The following is a 20,978-nucleotide window of genomic DNA, read 5'->3' on the forward strand; positions in this document are numbered from 1 at the left end:
GTTTGTAGAGCTAGTCTTTATTTTCAGGTGTATTTTTGTCTCTCAGAATGACTATAACATTGCTAATTACCCTGGGACAGCCTAGTCTGTCTGCAACTTTTCCCGTCCCCCTGGAATCCACAGCTATTCTTACCTGGAAAAACTGGGCTTCTGGTTGCCCTTAGAATATTTTTGTTTGCTTTCTACTGGGGTCCACTTTTCAATAGAAGCCTCAGTAGATTTATTATCATTTCCACATCAGGGTTCTTGAACAATTTCACTTCATCACTTATAAATTGCTTGGTCATATAGGTTGATAAGGTTAAAGACTTGGGGAAAGAAAGAAATTACTTTTAAATGAAGACACATTTTTATAAACATGAATGAATGGAAACTTGGCTTCTTGCCTAATTCTTCCACCATTTGTTATTGGTTACTATGGCAACTGGAAACATAATTACAGACAGTAATTTGTTAAATGGCTCCATTCTAATGTATGTTTCATTGTCTAATTTCCAGATTTCACAGGAAGATACTGAAGTCAGAAACAGACTCATCATAGAATACAAATTAGAAAAAAAATTATCTAAACATTTTTTCCATATGCAAGTGAGACTAGTGATGCCAAAGGTTGGAAATTAGCCGATAATGGTCAAAGATATATTAAATGTAAAAAGGACCAAGGATTAGAGAAGACTGGAGTCATCTAGAGATTGTATTTAAAGTATTCATAAAGTATGTGTTCATAAAGTATCAAAAAGATTCCTGTGTACCCAAGATGATGCATCAACCTGCAAGTCTGAGACTTGACTCTAGTGGAGTTAGTGTGAAGGATTCTTGTGTAAAATTCTATTATAATTAACTACTTTATTACTATATGTGTTAGAAAGGAATCTAGAAAATTATTGGCAAATGATCTTAAAAAAAAACAAAACTTCCCATTTATACTCCAGACAATTCTGAAATTTGTTTATAAGAATAAATGAATAGCCAAGCCCTTTATAGAAAAAATATATACTTTATTTTCAACTAGAAAGGTGCAAACATGTAACTTTTGGTCACACTCTCAACAAATAAACTGTCCAAAAAACAGTCATAGTCAAAGTAGAAACAGATGCTTCCAGGTGGAAAACTGACCAGCTATGTAGAGTCAGTCACTTCTAAACAAAGGCCATTGTTCACTGAAAATGAGGCTACCACATTTCCTATCTAGAAATCAGACTCTCACGGACATCATTGCCTCACCTCCAGCAAACCACCTGTGTTGATGGATTGCCACTCTAACTGATTACAATTTCATTTGGGTATCCGCTTCAGGCTTTGAATTATCAGACAAGCTTCACGTTCCACCTATGGTGTCCAGAACTTGAGGCTGACATTTGAAATACCAAAGCATTAAGACCAAAAACAAAAAGGCACAAACGACTTTAAATTAACTTAGATAACTGTACATATATATATCTATATATATATCCACAATATTTACAATATCAATAAAAAAATCTGGCTTGTTACAGGCAATTAAAATTGCCACAAGCTGTCCAGTCTAATAGACAGGATTCTGATTCCTGAACAACATCATTCGAATCAGAATGTCAAGGCTGAATCTGTTGTTCAGATTTACAGAACATGACTCAGTCTCCCAATGGCTGGAGAACGCACATGTTAGCTGTCGCCGGAGCTGCAGGCGGATCAGCGAGTATGCTAGAATTTTCCATCTCAATCACACTCCAAATAGCAGGCACATAACTTTTCAGATGACCTCTGATACTAGCCCTTTACACTGATGTCTCTGCTGCTCCTGAAGCTCTATCTAAAATACATTCTGGCGCTGTGCGCTAATATCGGTCTACTGTCAAGTCTTAACTTTCTTCAAACCAGTGTCTGGGGTTGAAAGACTATTTGTATGACATGGCACACTGTTTTAGATTTGGTGGGGACTTCCTCTCCCGCAGTTAGAAAAACAGATTTAAATTAACTTGTGCTACCGAAATCATTTTTACATAAAAATGAGATGTGAGTCAGTTCAAGTTATAGTCTCCAGAGTTAATGTCTCTCTCTCTTTGGCTTTATGCCATGTCCCCATACATCTTCCTGGAGTACAGTGACTCGAAGATGTCATTGTCTCCGGGGCAGTTGTAATGGCAGGCGCAGGTCTTGATGAACATCATGCTCTTCTTCATGATCTCGCCATCTGGACACTTGAACTCCACGGGCAGGGTGGTGGTTCTGTGGGGAGTGCAGCATCGGCCATCGGTGCAGACCCCGCAGAACTTAGCCCGGTATGTCTTCACGCTGGTGCAGCCAGAAAGCTCAAACTTGACAGGCTTGGAGATCTTGGGGGTACGGATGCACTTTTTGCCCTTCTATGGAAGGCAAGGGAGAAGAGAAACATCAGTTACTGTGAGGAGAGTGGCTTTTCTCAACCTTCTGTGTCCTCGACTTATGTTGTCTGACTTCTGTTTATATTTTGAGGAGAGAAACTTTTGAGTTTTGTTTGCCAGTTTTCCAAAAATAGTCAGAGCCTCCCTTGGAATGTTTTGAATTAACTAACACTGGGGAAGATTTTGTAGTGGAAAACTGGTGGTTCCTATTACACAATCTCTCATTCCAGCAAAGCAGCTCCATGGCTAGATATTTTGGGAGATAACGGGCCTCTAATAATAAGGGTGGCAAGTGACCTAACTTTGGTCCTATTCCCTATCATTCTGCAAAAATGGGCTAAAAGCAGCGAAAATGAGTTAACGGCAGCAGAACACCTACCTTGATGTTCTCTTCCAGGTCAGCTTCACAAGGCCTGACCATGCAGAGTCGGCTCTGCTTCTCCAGCCTGCAGAAGGCGTTGTCATTGGTAACCCGGGTGGAGATGCCCATCCCACAGGTCTTGGAACAGGCGCTCCACTCTGTGGTCTGGACCAGGCAGTTGGCTCTCATCAAAGTTGGATCTGGGCCAAAGACGTCTTCCAGTCGGTAGGCTGTGAGAGCAGCACAGACACGCAGGGTAAAGGGCCTGCATCAGGCGATTTTCCCTGGTGCTAAGCATCATTAGGATTCTGCCCCGGAGCAAACCAACACTGAGCTAGCAGGAGACTCACCAGCCAGGGCAGGGCCAACCGCGGTTTGGTCCTTGGGCTGGTCACACACCCACTCCTCGCAGCATTTCCCGGGCAGCTTGACCCTCCTCGGGAAGGGGCAGTCAGGGCTGGGCAGGCGGACATCCATGCTACACAGGGGCACGCAGCCCACCGCTCCGTCCAGGCACGTGCACTGGTATTTGCAGCTACTCTGGAAAGACTCTCCGCTCCGATACACGGTCCCGCCGAACACGCAGGGGGCACCATCTTTAGCTGCAGGAGAGGAAGAGGGAAAAAAGCCGGCGAGGTGAGAGGTCAGGCTTCCAGAGCACATCAGGGATGCGAGTTGGGGTCAGGGCTGCAGGGGGCGGGCTGCAAGCAGCTGCAGCAAAGGACTCGGTGGTAATAGGTTCTTTTTCTAGCAGGTTGGGTGGGCGCGAGGGGAGAGGTGGCCGGACACCAGGTGGCGGCCTGCGGGGCTGGGGCGGGGGCTGCGGGTCTTACCGGTGCACACTCCGATCTTGCGGTTGGCAGGGGAGCCGAAGTCGCAGAAGAGGCCCTTGTGAGGGTCGCAGGGGTCGCGCTCGGTGCACAGCTCGCCCAGCTGCTTGGCGCAGACGCGGCAGCAGCCGCAGCCGTCCAGCACGAGGCTCACGCCGGCCGGGCAGCGCGGCGCGGGGCCGGCTGCGCACTGGCACTGTCCGCTGCAGTCCTGGCTGGAGGCCGGCTGCGGGAACAAGGGGCGGTCAGCTCCCGGCCCGGGCCAGTCCCGCCCTCCATCCCTCCATCCCTCCATCCCTCCCCGGCGGCGGCGCAGGGCTCCCGGCCCTTACCCGGCTGCAGAGGGCGAGGAGGAGCAGGAGGGCGCAGCGGAGGAGTCCCGCGTCGACGGAGGCCATGGTGGGCGCTGCAGACGAGGGGCGCGGGGGTCCTGGACCTGGCTGTGGTCGCTGGGGCTGTCGGCCGGGGCGGCTGCGTCGGGCTGGAGACGGGCGGGCGGTCGCCTGTGGTCGCAGTTGCAAGGGCAGCCTCCTCTCTGCGGGAAGAGTTGTTGTGTGCTGCTGGGGCGGGCGGCCCGCGCTTTTATACGCTTCCGGCCGCCCGGCTCGCCAATGAGCTGAATGGAGTCCTACACAAACAGGGACATTCCTCGGATTCCTCCCCACCCTTCTGCCTCATCAACTCACACCGGATTGATCCTGACCCCTTGACACTCTGCATTCCTCCGTCTGAAAAAGCTGGCACACTTCAGCTCACCAGAAAAAAAAAAAAAAAAAAAAAAAAAAAAAGCGCAGTATTTCCAGCACCAAAGAGAATTTGCCCCTCCAACTTCTTTGCACTACTCTTGATTTCTATCATTTAAAAACACATGGGCAATGATTGCTCTCTGTACCTTTTCCGATTTTAATAGCTCTGACCTGTACTGTCCACGGACATAAAAATCCTTAAATCCTTTTTAAAAGGCAGTTAGAAAGGCAATCAGCAGGGATTCCTAAAAAAAAAAAATCGAAACTTTAAAAAAAATTTTTTAATGATTTTTAAGAGATTGTGGGCTCTTGAAACTCTACAGAAAAGTGAAAGTTGCTTTTAACCATTTGATACCTCAAGATACCTACCTGCAAAACCCTGAATTCTGTATCTCAAATACAGAAATTTGACACTTTGTAAACCAAGATAATGGTTTGGTGGCCCTCAGCCAGACCAAAAAAAAAAAAAAAACAAAAAACCAAAAAAACAAAAAGAAAGAAAGGAAAAAGAGAAGAGGAGAGAGAGAGAGAGAGAGAGAGAGAGAGAGAGAGAGAGAGAGAGAGAGAGAGAGAGAGGAGTCAGCCAGCATCTAAGTAAGGGTTCAAGTTCTTGGAGGAAAGTTCCATCACTCTTGCTTTGTTTTCTCTTAATGTATGGAAGGATGTTTTATTGCTGGATGTGCAGGGAGGGAAAGGGGATGAGTGAACATCAGTACTTCCAGAAAAATGTGTCTATTGTTAGGTCAGAGCAGATGCTTGTGAATGGGGTAGGTAGAAGCTCTGAGTGTCAGGAAGGGAATACAGGGGCAGGACCAGAGGGAACCAGGCCGGAGGAGGCCAGCCAGAGCTTGGGATTCATTTGGGGCATTTTAAACACAGCTATGCTGAGGTCTTTGAGAATGATTTTACTGAAAACCTATATAACTTTCAAATGTGGATGGGACTTGGTTTGTCTTGAAGTACAAAATTTGATTATATAACAAGAACAGTATACCCTGTTGTGCCTGGTTATAGCCTAAGTATGAGTGATTAATATTTTTTGTGACTCCTCATACATTTATGAATAGTGATTGTGACCCCCTTGATACCCAAGGAACAGCAGCCTAACAGGATGACATCAAGAAAAGAATAGGTTTTATTTCCCCTGTTTTTGTTCCTATGCCTAACATGACCAGTAGACCTCAGCATTTCTCTGACTCTGTCTCTGTCTTTCTCTCTCTCTCTTTCTTTCTCTCTCTATCTCTGTCTCTCTCTGTATTGGGAGCATCCTCTCTCTGAGCTAGAGCCCCAACCCCATTTTATTTTTAATTTGGAAACATATTCTCTAATTTGCTGAGACTGTCCTCAAACCTGCAATGCTCCAATCTCACAGACTCCCCAAGTACTGGGATCACAGGCATGCACCACCACCCCCGAACTAGCATATCTCAGTTTCTTAGTAATGCTGCTTAGCTTCACTGAGGACTCAATTAATTAACCTTGCATTCATTTAGAATCTATATTATTTGCCGGCATTTGGCTAATAGTTCCACTTACCGTCCTGTGTAAAGAGAATTATTCAAGGACCGCATCATTTTTGTCTTCTGTAAAACCCCATCCCTGGACACTAGTGTTCCCACTAGTGTCAGCACTGTTACCGCTAGTGATACTTGACACTAGTGGTTTCCTTTCAGTTGGTAATGTTTTAGAATATAAGTTGAAGGTAAGCATTTGATTTTCTGATGCAAACAGACTTTAGGAACACCCTATTATAGATTCATACTTTGAACCTGGCCACATTTTTAAAGTTTCAATTCATCCTGTTGAAAAATTAGCCAAGAAAAAAAAAAATAACCACTTCAACTTTAGCACAGACCACATCATCTGTGCACAATTACCTCGTTAAGTAAGCCACATGTTGTACAGTACAGTTGCATGTCAGCAGTGTGAATGGCCAGCCAGGGCCTCTGAAATTCAGGAAGAACTTTCATCATTGCCATTTAATGTTCTTTCCAAGCATTCCTCAAAAAGAAGAGGCCTGAGAGTTCCTATTTAAAGAAGGAACATTCCAAGTTATGTTAATAGCCACATGTGTATTAAAGGCAACTTGGCCCCCAACTTTTTCTTCCCTTGTGGATGATTTTAAAAAGTCCAAAATATGTGGGAAACCACAGTGAAATCTTTCAAGACCTAAACCCCCAATTATCTCTACCACTAATGGTTGGAAAGGTGGGCTGGACTGGAAGGGGAGGAAGGTGAAGAAGGTGCCTCACCTAAGGGGAGATGTGGGCTCTGCGGTGAGCTCTCTAGCTTGTTGTGTGAGGGAGAAGGGAGAGCAGTGCAGCAATGTTGGAAACCTTGGCAGAATCTGAACACCCCCCCCCCCAACAGCACCACCAGCACAGCACAGCAGGGGCACTCATGCATGGATGGGGTAAGTACTGGACTGGGTTATAGGTGGGTGACTTGGGCTGTATTCTTGGAAGTGCTATTCACAAATCCCAGGGAAGCTCAACTTGAAACCATAGTCCCAACTTTCCATTTATATAATGAGGATAATAAGAATTTTTTTTTTCCATTGGGTTCAAAGAGGGGCAGGCAGGCTAAAAGTTTTCAGGAATTGGTACTTTTTTATCTTTCTTAATTTTTGTTTCTGTTGCTCTCCATATACAAAAAAGATGTTACCATTTTGTGCTGTTGTTAAAAATATCAAGACATGCGAGCATGGTAGCACACACCGATAAAACCAGCACTGGGGAGGTTGAGACAGGAGGATGGCAGGTTTGAGACCAGCCTTAGCAACTTAATGAGATCCTTAGCAATTTAGTGAGGCCCTGTTTCAAAATAAAAAAGTTAAAAAAAAATTAAAAAGGGCCAGGGATGAGCCAGGCGTGGTGGCACACACTTGTAATCCCAGCATTCAGGAATCTGAGAGCGGAGGATCACGGTTCATGGACAGCTGACTATTTAGTGTAGCCCTTCATAAATTAGTGAGACCCTGTTTCAAAATAAAGAATTAAAAATAGGGCAGGGGGTGTAGCTCTGAGGTCGGACACTCCTAGGTTCCATCCCCAGATGCACAAATAAATAAATAAATAAATAATAAAAGGGCTAGGGATATAGCTTGAAGGTAGAATGCTCCTGGGTTAGTCTTCAATACCCAAAACAAAAACAGACACAAAGAAACAAACAAAAAAAATCAAGACATTATAAAAAGAATTTGGTTTTAATATTAAATTCTTGTGGCCCCTTAAAGTCTCAATAAATCCATAGTTTTTAGCATTGGCCAAGAGAAAATAAGCATATTGAATTATACAGAACCTATGAGATCTCAGAATAAAAATATGTTGTACATTAGCCGGGTGTGGTGGTGCACGCTTGTAATCCCAGCATTTGGGAGGCTGAGACTGGAGGATCGCGGTTCCCAGACAGCCTTAGCTACTTAGTGAGGCCCCCTGCAACTCATTGAGACCGGGTTTCAAAATAAAGAATAAAAAATAGGGCAGGGGGTGTAGCTCAAAGTCGAATGTCACTGGGTTCCAATCCCAGACCCGCAAAAAAAAAAAAAAAAATATGTTGTACATTATAAACTTTAGATTGAGGGTCCATGATCAAAACTCATTTGAAAAGGTTAAAGTGAAAGATTAATATTAAAGTCACACAGAGAGAGACATACACACACACACAGCAGGAGAGAGAGAGAGGATATGAATGAGAGAAGACACTCAAGACATTCACAGACTTGAAAGTATTTTTTTTTTTTAATTGTGATGCAGACCATTGAGTGCCAGGAAATTCAGAAGGAAAGGCGGACACTCCATCCTCAGTCCTCAATTCATGCCGTGGCATCTGAATTCTTGCACTATTATAAATGACTCAGCAAATGTTTGTGTGCGCCTGGGCAGTAAAATGGAAATAGTGGCTCCTTATAACTTCATCCAGCTCTGACATCCCAACCCTTTTGATTGACAACAGGTCAGAATAGGGAGAGAAAAAGCTCTTTGAATTTGTGTGCAAAATAGTGAAGATGCACTAATTTTGACTTGGCAGCAAGTGTTTAGCTAGCAAATGCTTTTTAGAGAGCGCCCTTGGGTAAAATGAGGAATTCACTCTGCTGGCCAGTGAGTGGTTTACCAAGGTATATCAGGTATGTGTCTGTGTGTGTCTACCAGGACATCATCTGTTCAGGTCGTCTGGTTAAGTCTTGTAAGATGGTCGGCTGTCGATGTACTACATTTTTTCCCTTCTGTTTCTCCCCCTCAAAAAAAAAAAAAAGGTTACTTGATCAAGTATCAGACAGAGAGAAAACCTGGCAGGTCTACAGGAAAGTGGCCAGACTTGGAGTGTTTGTGTACTTAAAGAAGGAATCTTGTACATTTTCAACTCTCAGTGGTAGACATTTTCTTATAAGAACAAGCAGGAGTCGGTGCCAGCCCTCAAAGCGGAAATCGAAGCTCCCAGGGAACCGTACCTGAGGAATGTGAGTCAGAGCCAAGACCCATGTGCAAGGCACACAGGGAGCTGTCAGACTTATAGGAAGTCTGGCCAAACAAGGACATCTAGACAGGGAATGGTTTGTCCCTGCTGTGGGTTGGGAGTAGGCTTCCGATGTTTCTAACATGCCTCAAGTTCAATCGTGTAAATGAATTCCACTAAAAAAAAAAAAAAAATGCCAGAGGCATTTTGAAAAAATAGTAATAAATATTATTCTAAAACCTTCAGGGACCCTGGCTTGGTTTACATGACTTCTTATTTGCTTAATATGAAGGTTAAGGTGAAGGAGAGGGTGTTCTCCCTGGGAGTTCAGAGGTGGGAAAGAGTCGCGGATGTTTGCTATTGAAATGGCATTCATTACCTTCCTGCCTTTTCCTCCTAATAATTAATTAATTTCCTAGCTTTCTTAGGGAACTTTCTGAAGCGGAGGTATTTGTTGGAAGGCAGTGAAGGCTACCCAGGGGGTTTGTGTTTTATGTTTGCCTGTTCATTTCCTTGCTTATAGATGGAGTTGGGGTGGGGGAGCTGGAGAGTGAGAAAGGAATTTTTTTTTTTAGACAGTATTTCCTACAACTTATCATTTGTTTCATTTATGTTGTTAGCTTTATTTGACCAGTTCTATTGGTTGACTTAGGATCCTGTGCTGTCTCTAGTTGGTTTTGTTAACATGAGGTGGTGCCAGAGATCACAGGCAGTCAGCAGTGGTGTTCTCTGAGATTTTCCTTGACACTGGTCAAGGAAATGTTTCCGATTGTGGAAACGCAAATCCATTACAGTTTAGCAACCCTTTGTCCAGTCAAATGGAGTGTGCAGAGTCCCCTTGATGATACTTAAGGTAATGTGTAAGGTGGTATTTAATAAGAATGAAATAGAGAGGAAGTAACCATTCTTTAAAATGTGTTGTTTAGAAGGCCGGGTGTGGTGCCGCAGGCTTGTAATTCCTGTGCTTGGGAGGCAGAGACAGGAGAATCTCGCAGGTTCGAAGCCAGCCACTCTGGCTTAAGAGACCCTTGTTTCCAAATAAAAAGTGTATAAAAATAGGTCTGGGAGTGTAGTCTGGAGGTAGAAGGGTTTCCAGGAACCCCAGTACTACCACCACAAAAAAAAAAAAAAAAAATGTGTTCTTTGGGGGAGGTTAACCAATTGACTTAGAAGGAGAAAATCAATACCAGATAACATATGTTAACACATAGGAGTAAATGCAAGAATAAAAATTTGAAAGGATTGGTGTAAAGTACACATGTCCCGGGGAATTTGCTTGGGTGGGAAAATTGGGTAAATTAAGATAGATCCATTACTTCATCCTTGGAAATGTGTTTCCATCCCTAGCTCTGGAGTACTGAGAGAAAGCCATTGGTTAGAAATTTGAGTGAAGGCTAGGAGGCTGGAGGTGTGGGATTCATACCTGCCATTTACCTACCCTGTGAACTCAGTCTAAAATTTCCCGCCTGCTTATGGTTATTGCGTAGCTCAAAGAGATGATATTTATGCAAGCACTTTCTTTTTTTGGGGGGTGGGACTGGGGATGGAACCCAGGGGCATTCTACCTCTGAGCTATACCCTCTGCCCTATTTTTTATTCTTTATTTTGAAAAAGGGTCTCACTAAGTTGCGGAGGGCCTTTCTAAGTAGCTGAAGCTGTCCGCGAACTGTGGGCCTCTGGTCTCAGCCTCCCGAATGCTGGGATTACAAGCCTGCGCCACCACGCCCAGCTAAGCACTTTCATATAAGACTGTAGGGTTTTTAAATCGTCCTTCTTGTGCCAGGCATGGTGGCACACACTTGTAATCCCAGCATTTGGGAGGCAGAGACAGAAGGATCACTGTTTGCAGACAGCCTCAGCTACTTAGTAAGGCCTCTGCAACTCAGTGAGACCCTGTTTCAAAGTAAGAATAAAAAATAGGGCTGCGGGTGTGTAGCTCGGAGGTAGAATGCCCTTGGGTTCCATCCCCAATACTGCAATAAATAAATAAATAAATAAATAAATAAATAAATAAAATCATGCTTCTCTTCCATTTTTTAGTGGGGACTCCTCTAGCCCTTAAGACTAAGTCAAACTAGCTTAACTTAAAAAGCTGTACACAGTCTTACTTGATAACATCTTGCAGCTGCATGAGGATTTGAGTGTTGGAACTAGGTGAGAGCTCAGGGAAAAATCAAAATTTTTAATTAGATGCTTTGAACTGATAAAAACATTTGTCAAGTGAAACTTTGTCTTTTCCCCTTACATACCATCTGTGCAATGGAAATACAGCAACGTTTTGGTTTTAATCATAGTTTTGAGGATATGTTAAAAGAAATTGTCTAGCTCATCTTCATCACCTGATAGCAACTAGTCTCTTTATTTCCATTTTATACTTTTTATTCATTTTTGGAGGGGCAGGGGAGAGGCCTAGGAGGACTCTAAATACTCTTCTTCAATGAAAAGTGTAGAAGCTACTCTAAAAGAATGCAGTATATAAATAAGAAGTAAGTAAAATTTACCCTTGCTTATGTTCCCGATAGTTTCTTTAAATTTTGCTTTTCTCAGACACTATTTTGGTGCTTTCTGCTTAACATGGTGCCACATACCTTTATCCTCTCCATATATTTGGGTGGCAGTTTTTTTTCACTTTATTTTGTAATGTACACTATACTACCATGATAATGAAGAATTATTTTTCATATTAAAAGCAAGCCAGCAGCTAATACGTTCTAGAATACTGAAGCATAAGTAGTTCAAATTACCCAAAGAGTTGCTAAATATTTTCCCATGTGTGAATTTTTAAGGAATTACGCCCATGGAAATCGTATATTAAATCTGAAGCTGGGCGTGGTGGTGTATGCTAGTACTCCCACTACTTGGCAGGCTGAGACGGGAGGATTCCAGGTTTGCGGCCAGCCTCAACTACTTGGTAAGACCCACTGTAACTTTGTGAGACCTTGTTTCAAAATAAAGAATAAAAATTAGGGCTGGATGTGTAGCTCGAAAGCAGAATTTTCCTGGGTCCAATCTTTAATACCTCAAAAAAAATCTGAATACATTGATGAGGCTTTTTTATAGTTTTATTGGTGTGTTCTAATTATATATCATAATAAGATTCAAAGTGATATATTCATACAGGCACACACACATCACCAAGTCAGAGTATTCTTCATATATGAGGAAGAAATCAAATTCTATTTAAACCCTTGATATCATATTTAAAATAAAAGTAAACCAAGAATGTACTCTTTAGTTTGATATTGGAATGCACAATGCCAATTTTACCTGGTCAATTTAACAGAAATGTCCCTTAGAACTCTGTTTGGGTACGTGGAATAGATACCCAATTTGGCCTTTGTCACCGCACTTGTTGATGTAGAAATTTTAAATTTACAAAGTCCTTTCCATAAACTATCGTACTTCAGCAAGTCGGCAACATTTCTGAATTACTGTTTCTATCATGCAGGTGAGAAACTTGAGGCCCAAGGATGCTAACATAATATAAGAATGGTTGGAGGAGGAGGAGGGATGTTTAAATTTGAATTCAGTTCTTCTAAAAAAGAACACCCTTGCCTTTGCTTCACTGTTTTTCTTCACATTCTGTATACAGTGATCTCTGAACGCTGTATGTCCTTAAGGTAGTTATCTTAAATCTTAAAGCAGAAGGCATATACAATGCCCCTGGGCTAATTGGCAGTCAGGGTTATGCTGGGGTCTGAGATGAAAGTGAAGGATAATGTTTACTGACATGTATTAGGAGAGAAACTGGGGCTTAAGCAGAGGTTTTCTTTGTTGTTGTTGTAGATAGAAATTGAGATTTTTTGATATTGCTACATAGACAGATCTATTGCCTCTTCTCCACTGAAGCCCTGATGCAGCTAAATAAGGAAAAATGAATCAGAATGATGGCTCTGCTCCAGGAGGCTTCATATCAGGGTGTGCCTTGCTGTGACATCAGCTTCAGCCCACATCCAAGAGGTTCCAGTGTCTGATGTTCTGTAGTCTTGTTTAGGCTGAAACTGGGACCAACCACAGATCTCATAAAAGTCTTTTTGAATAATTGCATCATTCACTGATAAGTTACCCTATGAATAAATATCCTGACAGAGATGGGTCAGGCATCAACATGGAAGCAATAGCATGGAAGCAATATCTACTCTAAGCATAGGTTTTTCCTTGGGTATCCCTTAATAAACATACACTTGCTTGTTATTGACATGTTGTTTATTTGATGAACTTTTCTTCACTGAAAATGCACTTTGCTTAAACTGGATACACTGCATAGTCAGGCTGGAAGCTCGCTACCTCTCCTTCAGGCTTGGAATGCTTTGGTTTGACTCATGACTCATTTCACGTCGTTAATGGAATGAGATCTATGTCATAACCACACATGGTGGGGCTTGAGAGTGTTGTCTAGGAATGGCAGGCTTCTAGCAGGGAACTTTTCGTATTGACTCATGCATGTGTGTGAAAGTTGACAATTATAGCATAAAGTTTCATCTAACCATGGACTTCCCAATGTCTGGAAATATTTCACCATCAAGCTATTTCTCACATATAGATGACGAATGCTTATTTTGTCCAAACGAATCTTGTGTGGCATTTTGATCATTTCTGACATCTCTCTGTCAGTTCTTCTTCAGGGTGTTTCACCCTGCTCTTTCCATAGACAGCTGATTCCTGAAGCTCCAGTTGCTAGCTTTGATTCTGGTGGGTGAGCAAGCAAGCTTCATGTCCAGCTTCAGGTAGGCTTTGAACCAATCTGACTTTGCAGTAGGGCTGGGCACTGCCATAGCCAAATTATTTCCTATTGGCTTTGACCACCTTCCAGGCATACTTCTCCCTTACCAGTCAAGCAGATTTTCCTGGCCTGCTTCTGAAGTAGCTCTCAGAAGGGGGACCACAGCATGGGAGTCCCGCTGCTGTCTCTCATATTTTCTCATTTTACTTGCTGAAGCCTGGCCTTAATTTAAAGTGGACTCAAAAACTTCAAACGCCTATATTTCTCATGCATCATATCCAATTTTCCGATAAAGGAAAACAACTTTTTGTTGAGCAGAAATGGCCATCTGGGAGCCATTTTGTCTGCAGTAAATGCCAAGGAGGAGGGGAATTCTTAGACTGCATGTGTGGGCAGGAGACCGCAAGGCTGCAGCAGGGCACCAGACCCATCCACAGGCACATCACCTGGCAGCCTGTGAAGTCTTGTAGGGGGTCATTCTGCTTGGCTTCCCTAATTTTTCTGGCAGTGGTGGTGGTAGTAGGGAAATGCTAGGGAAATGTTTCAGGCAATCTGACGTTCAACCAAGCTAGACCTACAAAAAAGCAAAGGGGATGAGGTATCAATAGATCATTAAAAAACAAAACAAAACAAAAGTACCTTTGACATTTACATTTTGTTTGTAAGATATTATGAATAAAGCCCGACAAAATAAATGTGACTCATATTCAGTTAAACGTGATTTTTAAACAATTCTATTTTGACATTCTAGTATGACATTTGATGACTTAAAAGAAGTTCATTTTGTAGTTTCAAACATTTCATAAAATTCGCTGCCAATTTAGATTTAGAGAGGCTGAACTTCTAAATTGATTTCAAGTGTTTTGTAAAATAATAAAAAAGAATTGATTGGAATATAGAATCAGCTTGACTTTATGTTCCTCTTTCTTACTATTTTAGGAGAGGTCTTTTTCTCTCTGCTGTTTAGCATATTATTTAATGTGTGACATTAAGCAAACCACTTCAACTCTAATCCTTAGTAGGTATTGACTTCTCTTAACCTAGAGACAATAGTTGCACCCTCTTTATATGATTTCATAATATTGATTTGTCAATTTATAAAAATTAAGTACTGCGCCGGGCGTGGTGGCACACTCTTGTAATCCCCATGCTTGGAAAGTGGAGACAGGAGGATCGCACAGGTTTGAAGCCAGCCTTGCTGGCTTAGGAGACCCTGTTTCCAACTAAAAAAAATACAAAAACTAGGTCTGGGACTGTAGCCCGGAGGTAGAAGGGTTTCCAGGAATCCCAGTACCACAAAAAAATAAAAAAATAAAAAAATTAATTACCAAAAAATCTTGCAGAACACTTAGAACAATACCTATCACAGAGTAAGTATTCGGTAAATGTTCATCAAAATAAAAGATTACCTTTTTTGGTTTATCTCATATTCTTAATTTCTGTTTTAGCACATTTGCTAGATTTCAGCCTTTTAGCTCAGTAGCTGTCAGGGTCTTGTGCAATGCAGACCACATTGAAAGAAAAGAATGTTGTGACAGTTTATATTGGCAGCTTTTTTTTTCTAGCAAGACACATAGTATTGTTTAATTTGTGAATGATTTATAAATTTTGATTCTGTATATAGAATGCTCTTTTTCTGTTTTTCTCCCCTCCTTTTTTCTTTTTCTTTTTTTCATCAGATTGCCACAGGGGGCAGTGTAAGTTCTTGAAAGAAGCACAGAATACAGTTTAAGGAATTTGGTACTAGTCATTATTAAAAATGTTCATACCTGAAGATCTAAACAGATTCTATTAATACCCATGAGACAGTAGAGATATTTATGTTAAAATAATAAATACAGGCATTGTTTAATTTAGCTTTGATAATTGCAAAAGCAATGTTTAGAAAAGGCCTTCATATGACAAGAAGAGGAGAGAGGGAAAGAGAGATAATATCACAGGCAGTGTTGATACTATAGGAGAAGGGAGAAAATGTATGTTTCTACTTTTTTCCATTAAAGTAATGAAGTAAGAGAAAAAGGAGAAAAGAGAAAAAAAGTGAGAAAGGCTATATAAACCATGCTATTTATGAGCATGGTGTAGATACAGTGATGTCACAACTACAACCTCAGCACACGGATGAGACCCAACCCATTCTGTACAAATGGAGGTGTTTAACCTTATGAAATCCAATAACTGTATCAAATAGTTCCAAAATGGAAAGACATGTACAAATGTAAATGATGATACAGTTTTGAAGAGTAGAATTGCATTTAACAGCTACAAAAGCCATGACTTGATTCGGAAATACTAATGACAGCCAAAAACATGGTTATTTTCTCTGCCTTTGAAGAAAGTGAAGCAGGAGAAAAGTCCTAGAGAAACGTAGGACCTTAAAGAATGGGTAGTTCGATTATGGCACCAATTGGGACACTGTTCTGATTTGAAATGATCATATTTGCAGATAGTTGGTCACGTTTCTTTCTGTCTTTCTGCTTCTCAAAAGTCCTTCCTCAGGACCTCCCGATCAGCCACAGTTGATAACACACTTTTCATACTCATCATCCTCTTTCTGTCTCTTTGGTTTGGTGTAGTGTCCTGAAGAAGCCCCATCCTGAAGATTCTTTCTCTCATGGGGTTTCCTTGAGTGTATCTTTCCTAACTATTTGCAGTGTTCTAGGTTTACTGACATCTTGGCTTTCTAGGGATTCCCACTTGGCTCTCCTTCTTTCACTGTTACCAGTGATGGTTAATGTTATGTCATTTGACCAACTCATATCATAGCTCTCTGATTACAAATTATTTCTGGGTGTTTGAGAGATTATTTCTAGAGGAGATTAGCATTTGAATTGATGGGCTGAGTAAAAAAGATGGCCCTCCCTAGTGTGCACAGGCCTACTGCAATCATGTTAAGGGTCTGAGTAGAACAAGAAGTTAGAGGAAGTTTGGTTCTCCCTTCCTCTGTTGAACTTAATGATTTGCAACCTCTATCTTCTTTCACTTTGGGTAAAACTCCTAGTTCTTAGGCCTTTTGACCCTGGCTGGAACCTATAACCTCAGCTTTCTGGCTCCCATCTGCACCATTGACTTTTTGGGATCTCTAGTTTCAGATGGCAGATTGTGGGGCTTTACAGTCACAGTCTCAATAATCACATGAATCAATACCTTATTATCTATTTATCTCCTCCTAGTATTTCTATTTCTCATACCTAAACTCCTGTTGCTCTCCTTTGTTAACCTAGGTACCATGGGTGAAAACCATCCAGATTCATTCCATAGTTTCTGTGGCCTGCCCCTTCTAAGCCAGTCAGGAGTTGCCCTTCCATAGGATTGCTCCATCTCTTTTGACCCCAAATCACCTATCCTCTCTAGCTCTCTATTAATCACTTACTCTTTACATCAATTCTTTGACCTAACTGGGACTTTGATCTCTTATCCCTTACTTTTCTTATGAACACATGGCTTTGCTTCCTTCTCTGTCCATGGCACAGCGTTTTATGCTGGTAGTCTCATGTTTTCAGCCTCCCAACCTTTTTTTCTTTTTTTTTCTTTTTTATTGGTGCATTGTAGTCATACATCTTAATGAAGTACAAGATGGTGGAGGCATACATGCACACATCACCCAATTAGCCCTTACCGTCTTCTTCCTTCTCATGTTTGGCTTAGTGATTGACATTTGTTAATATACATCATATACATTAGGAAATTTCCAATTTCCCCCTTCCCATCCCTTTAGTTAGGTCACCTTATTTGCTCATCTATAGTATCTTTTTCGTCCAGAGTTCCTCCTATGACCCATTTTCTCCCCAGCTTTTGCATATTAGGGAGAACATCCAATTTCTTTTCTTCTTTTTTTTTTTTTTTGGTGGTACTAGGGTTCTTGGAAACCCTTCTACCTCTGGGCTACACTCCCAGACCTACTTTTTATATTTTTTATTTGGAAACAGGGTCTCTTAAGCCAGTGAGGCTGGCTTCGAACCTGCATGATCCTCCTGTCTCTACCTCCCAAGCATGGGGATTACAAGCGTGCCACCACGCCCGGCGATTTCTTATTTTTTTCTGACTGGCTAATCTCAATGTTCTCCAGTTCCATCCATTTCCCTGTAAATGTTGTAATTGTGCTTTTCTTTATGGCTGAGTAGAATTCCATTGTGTACATATCCCATAGTTTGGTAATCCATTCATCTGTCCATGGACATCTTGGCTGGTTCTATAGTTTGGCCTCCCAATCTATTATCGAGCCACCTGCCTGCCGCATTTGTTCCTATGCTGTCTGCTATACATTGGTGGTCTTCAGTCTCGGCTGGGTCCTCACTTTTTACCTTGTGCTCTTAGTTGCTCTAATCAGCTCTTTGCATTCCTTTCAGACCTTACTACTGTCCTCGAGGCTTCTGCCCTGTCACTTTTCTTTCAGCAGATCTGCCTTCCTTCCTGAATGAGAATGTCAGGTATAAATAACTTTAGCCTTAGTGTCTAAGATGGATGGGTCTTCAGCCTCACATTTACTCATGTATAACTGCAGTGTTCAGTTCTCTAGCTACTAGCCACAGGTAGCTATTTAAATTTATTAGAATGAAAAATCCAGTTCATCCGTTGTGCTAGTTGCATTTCAGGTGCTCAGTAGCCACAGGCATCTAGTGATTATGTGCTGAATGGTGCGGAGAGACTACCATAGCTTCAGAAAGTTCAGCTGGACTTAGCCAATTCAGACAGATCTCCACTCAAGCTTCGGATCCCTCTTCCTCCTGTCTCCTATAGAATCTCATTCTCTCTCTCTTTTCTTCTCTTCTCTTTCAATGTATTTTCCTATGTTGGCTTCTCTTTAGCAACGTGTGTGCATTTCTCTCACATACCAAAGAAAAACCCCTAAACAAAGAAATCAATTTCTCTTTTGTTCTACACATACTCCTAGATACTGTTTTTTTTCACACTGGGGCTTCCAAACACAAGTTCACACACACAGTGGCACACACACACACACACACACACACACACACACACACACACACATTCCTGTATTTACCATCTCCAAATTCTCACCTTTAATTTGCCATTCAATTGATTACAATTAAGCTCCTGACCCTAGTAACTGCAGACTGCCACCAAATAACTTCTTCATCTCCAACTCCACTGGATTCTTTGCAGCCCTCCTAGAACCGCCTTTTCTGTGAATATGGTGGTTGAATTCAGTTCTCCCCGCATCTCTTTGACCATTTCCTTTGGTCTCCTTTGCAGACTCTTTTTTCCTCTGCCCATCCCTCTGATGTGAATGGCCCGCCATTTGTTGTCCCTGGTCCTATTCTTCAACTGTTGTGATAGTAATGGTTCTCTGTTCTTTGGTTCATGACCAGAAACTCTGTTCTGATTTCATTCCACAGGGCATTAGTGTGAATGTCCTGCACAGACCTTAAAGAAGCATGTTTAAAACTAAACTCACTCTCTGTCCCCAAAATCTCTATTCCCTTTCTGCATTATCCTCTTAATGATTGGAACCACCAGTTTTCCAGTTATTCCATACTGAAACCTATGGATTATCTTTTCTTTAATTTCTTTTTCACTTCCTGTATTTAACCAGTCATAAAGCTCCCTAGACTCTACTTCTCAATAATACATTTTCCCAAAATATCATTCTCTCAATATTCCTTGCCTGGATCTCTGCATTAGTCTTCCTGTTACTAACTGGTATTTCATCATCCATTATTGCCTTCTCCAATTTATTCTTTTCTCAAAGAGTCTGTCAATGCAAAGTCCCCTCCAAAGGACTTTCATTGCCTCTAAGATAAAGTCATCTGTCTGGCTCCCATCTTCTCCATTCTTATCTATCACTACCCACCACCCTGCCAGACTCCTTGTTTTTCACTTTCTACTTTGCTACAGTCTTTTAAAATAACTTACACTTTTATTATACAACTCCATGCCTTTATAACTTGCTCATATGGCTATTTCAGCACTTGGATGAGCTATCGGGCATGTTTACAGCAAGTAAACTTTTGACTGTATTTGGAAGTTTGTTTTATATTTGATCAAATGCATATACACTTACCCACACATACACAGTAAAACAAATTTTTATTTTTATTACTACATGTAATAACATTGGCATTTTAAAATTTATCTTATTCTATTTAAAAATAAGATCTAGTCTTTCATATAGACCAATCGAATAGAATAGGAAATACAGAGACAGAGCCTTACAATTACAGCCAGTTGATTTTTGACAAAGGAGCCCAGAATATATCCTGATATATATTTAAAAGGCTGAGAAAATTGACAGCCTTTTAAACACATGGTTTTGTGAAAACTGGATATCCGTTTGTAGAAAAATGAAATTAGACCCCTATCTCTCAACTTTTAAAAAAGACAACTCAAGATGAGTCAAAGACCTAGAAATTAGAAGAGAAAATTTGCAATTATTAGAAGAAAACAAAGAACCAACTCTCTAACATATAGGTATTGGTAGAGAAGTCTTCAATAGGACACCCAAAGCTCAGGAAATAAAACCAAGAATCAATAAATAGGATTCCATTAAATTAATAAGTTTCTGCAAAGCAAAGGAAGCAAGAATAAAGATAAAGTCTACAAAATGGGAGAAAATCTTTGCCAGCAACTTCTCTGATAGAGAACTAATATCTAGATTATATAAGAACTAAAATTTAATACTAGGGAAACAACCCAATTAAAAATGGCTAAAAGAATTGAGTAGACACTTCTCAAAATAAAAAATACAAAGGCCAATAAATATATAAAAAAGTGTTCAGTAGTATCATTATCAACCAGGGAGATGCAAATCAAAAATACACCGAGATTCCATCTAACTTTAGTTAGAATGGCAATCAAGAATACAAACAATATTAAATTCTGGAAAGAATGTAGAGAAATAGGAACTCTCATTTTCTTTTCTTTTTTTTTTTTTGTACTGGGTATTGAACTCAGGGACATTCTACCTCTGAGATACAACTCCAGCCCTATTTTATTATTATTATTATTATTATTATTATTATTATTATTAAAACAGAGTCTCACTAAGCTGTGAAGGACCTTACTAAGTTGCAGAGGCTGGCTGCAAACCTGCGATCCGCCTCTCTCAGCCTCCCAAGTACTTGGATTACAAGTGTACACCATCATAACCGGCTGAGAAATAAGAACTCTTATACACTGTTAGAAGAATTATAAATTGATACAACTACTATGGAGAGTAATACAGAGGTTCCTCAAAAGACTAGGAATGGAACCATCATATGACCCAGCGACACCATTTCTCGGCACTGATCTTTCCAAAAGAAACTCAGAATACGGTAGTGATACATGCATGCCCATGTTTATAGCAACACAGTTCACAGTAGCCAAATTATGAAACCAATCTATTAGTCCATCACCAAATGAATGGATAAAGTAAATCTGGTATATACATGCAATGGAAAGTGGATAGAACTAGAAAATATTATGCTAAGTGAGATCAGCCAGTTTTAGAAAGTGAAGGGTCATCTGTTATCTCTCATAGGTGGAAGCTGGAGAGAAAAT

The 20,978-nt window shown here is 41.1% G+C and overlaps 1 protein-coding gene across 1 annotated transcript; it reads right to left on the reverse strand.

Moving 5' to 3' along the window:
* Window positions 1–2,048: 2,048 nt before the first annotated feature.
* Window positions 2,049–8,838, reverse strand: CCN2 (cellular communication network factor 2; the record flags this gene model as incomplete). The annotated part of the gene is made up of 6 exons (XM_080700122.1): window positions 2,049–2,345; window positions 2,743–2,954; window positions 3,075–3,326; window positions 3,558–3,780; window positions 3,887–4,182; window positions 8,751–8,838. The coding sequence occupies 6 exons, from the start codon at window positions 8,836–8,838 to the stop codon at window positions 2,049–2,051; spliced, it is 1,368 nt and encodes a 455-aa protein (XP_080556248.1).
* Between the last annotated feature and the right edge of the window lie 12,140 nt (window positions 8,839–20,978).

This window comes from Muscardinus avellanarius (assembly GCF_963383645.1).
Source record: "Muscardinus avellanarius genome assembly, chromosome: 8".
NCBI lineage: Eukaryota > Metazoa > Chordata > Mammalia > Rodentia > Gliridae > Muscardinus > Muscardinus avellanarius.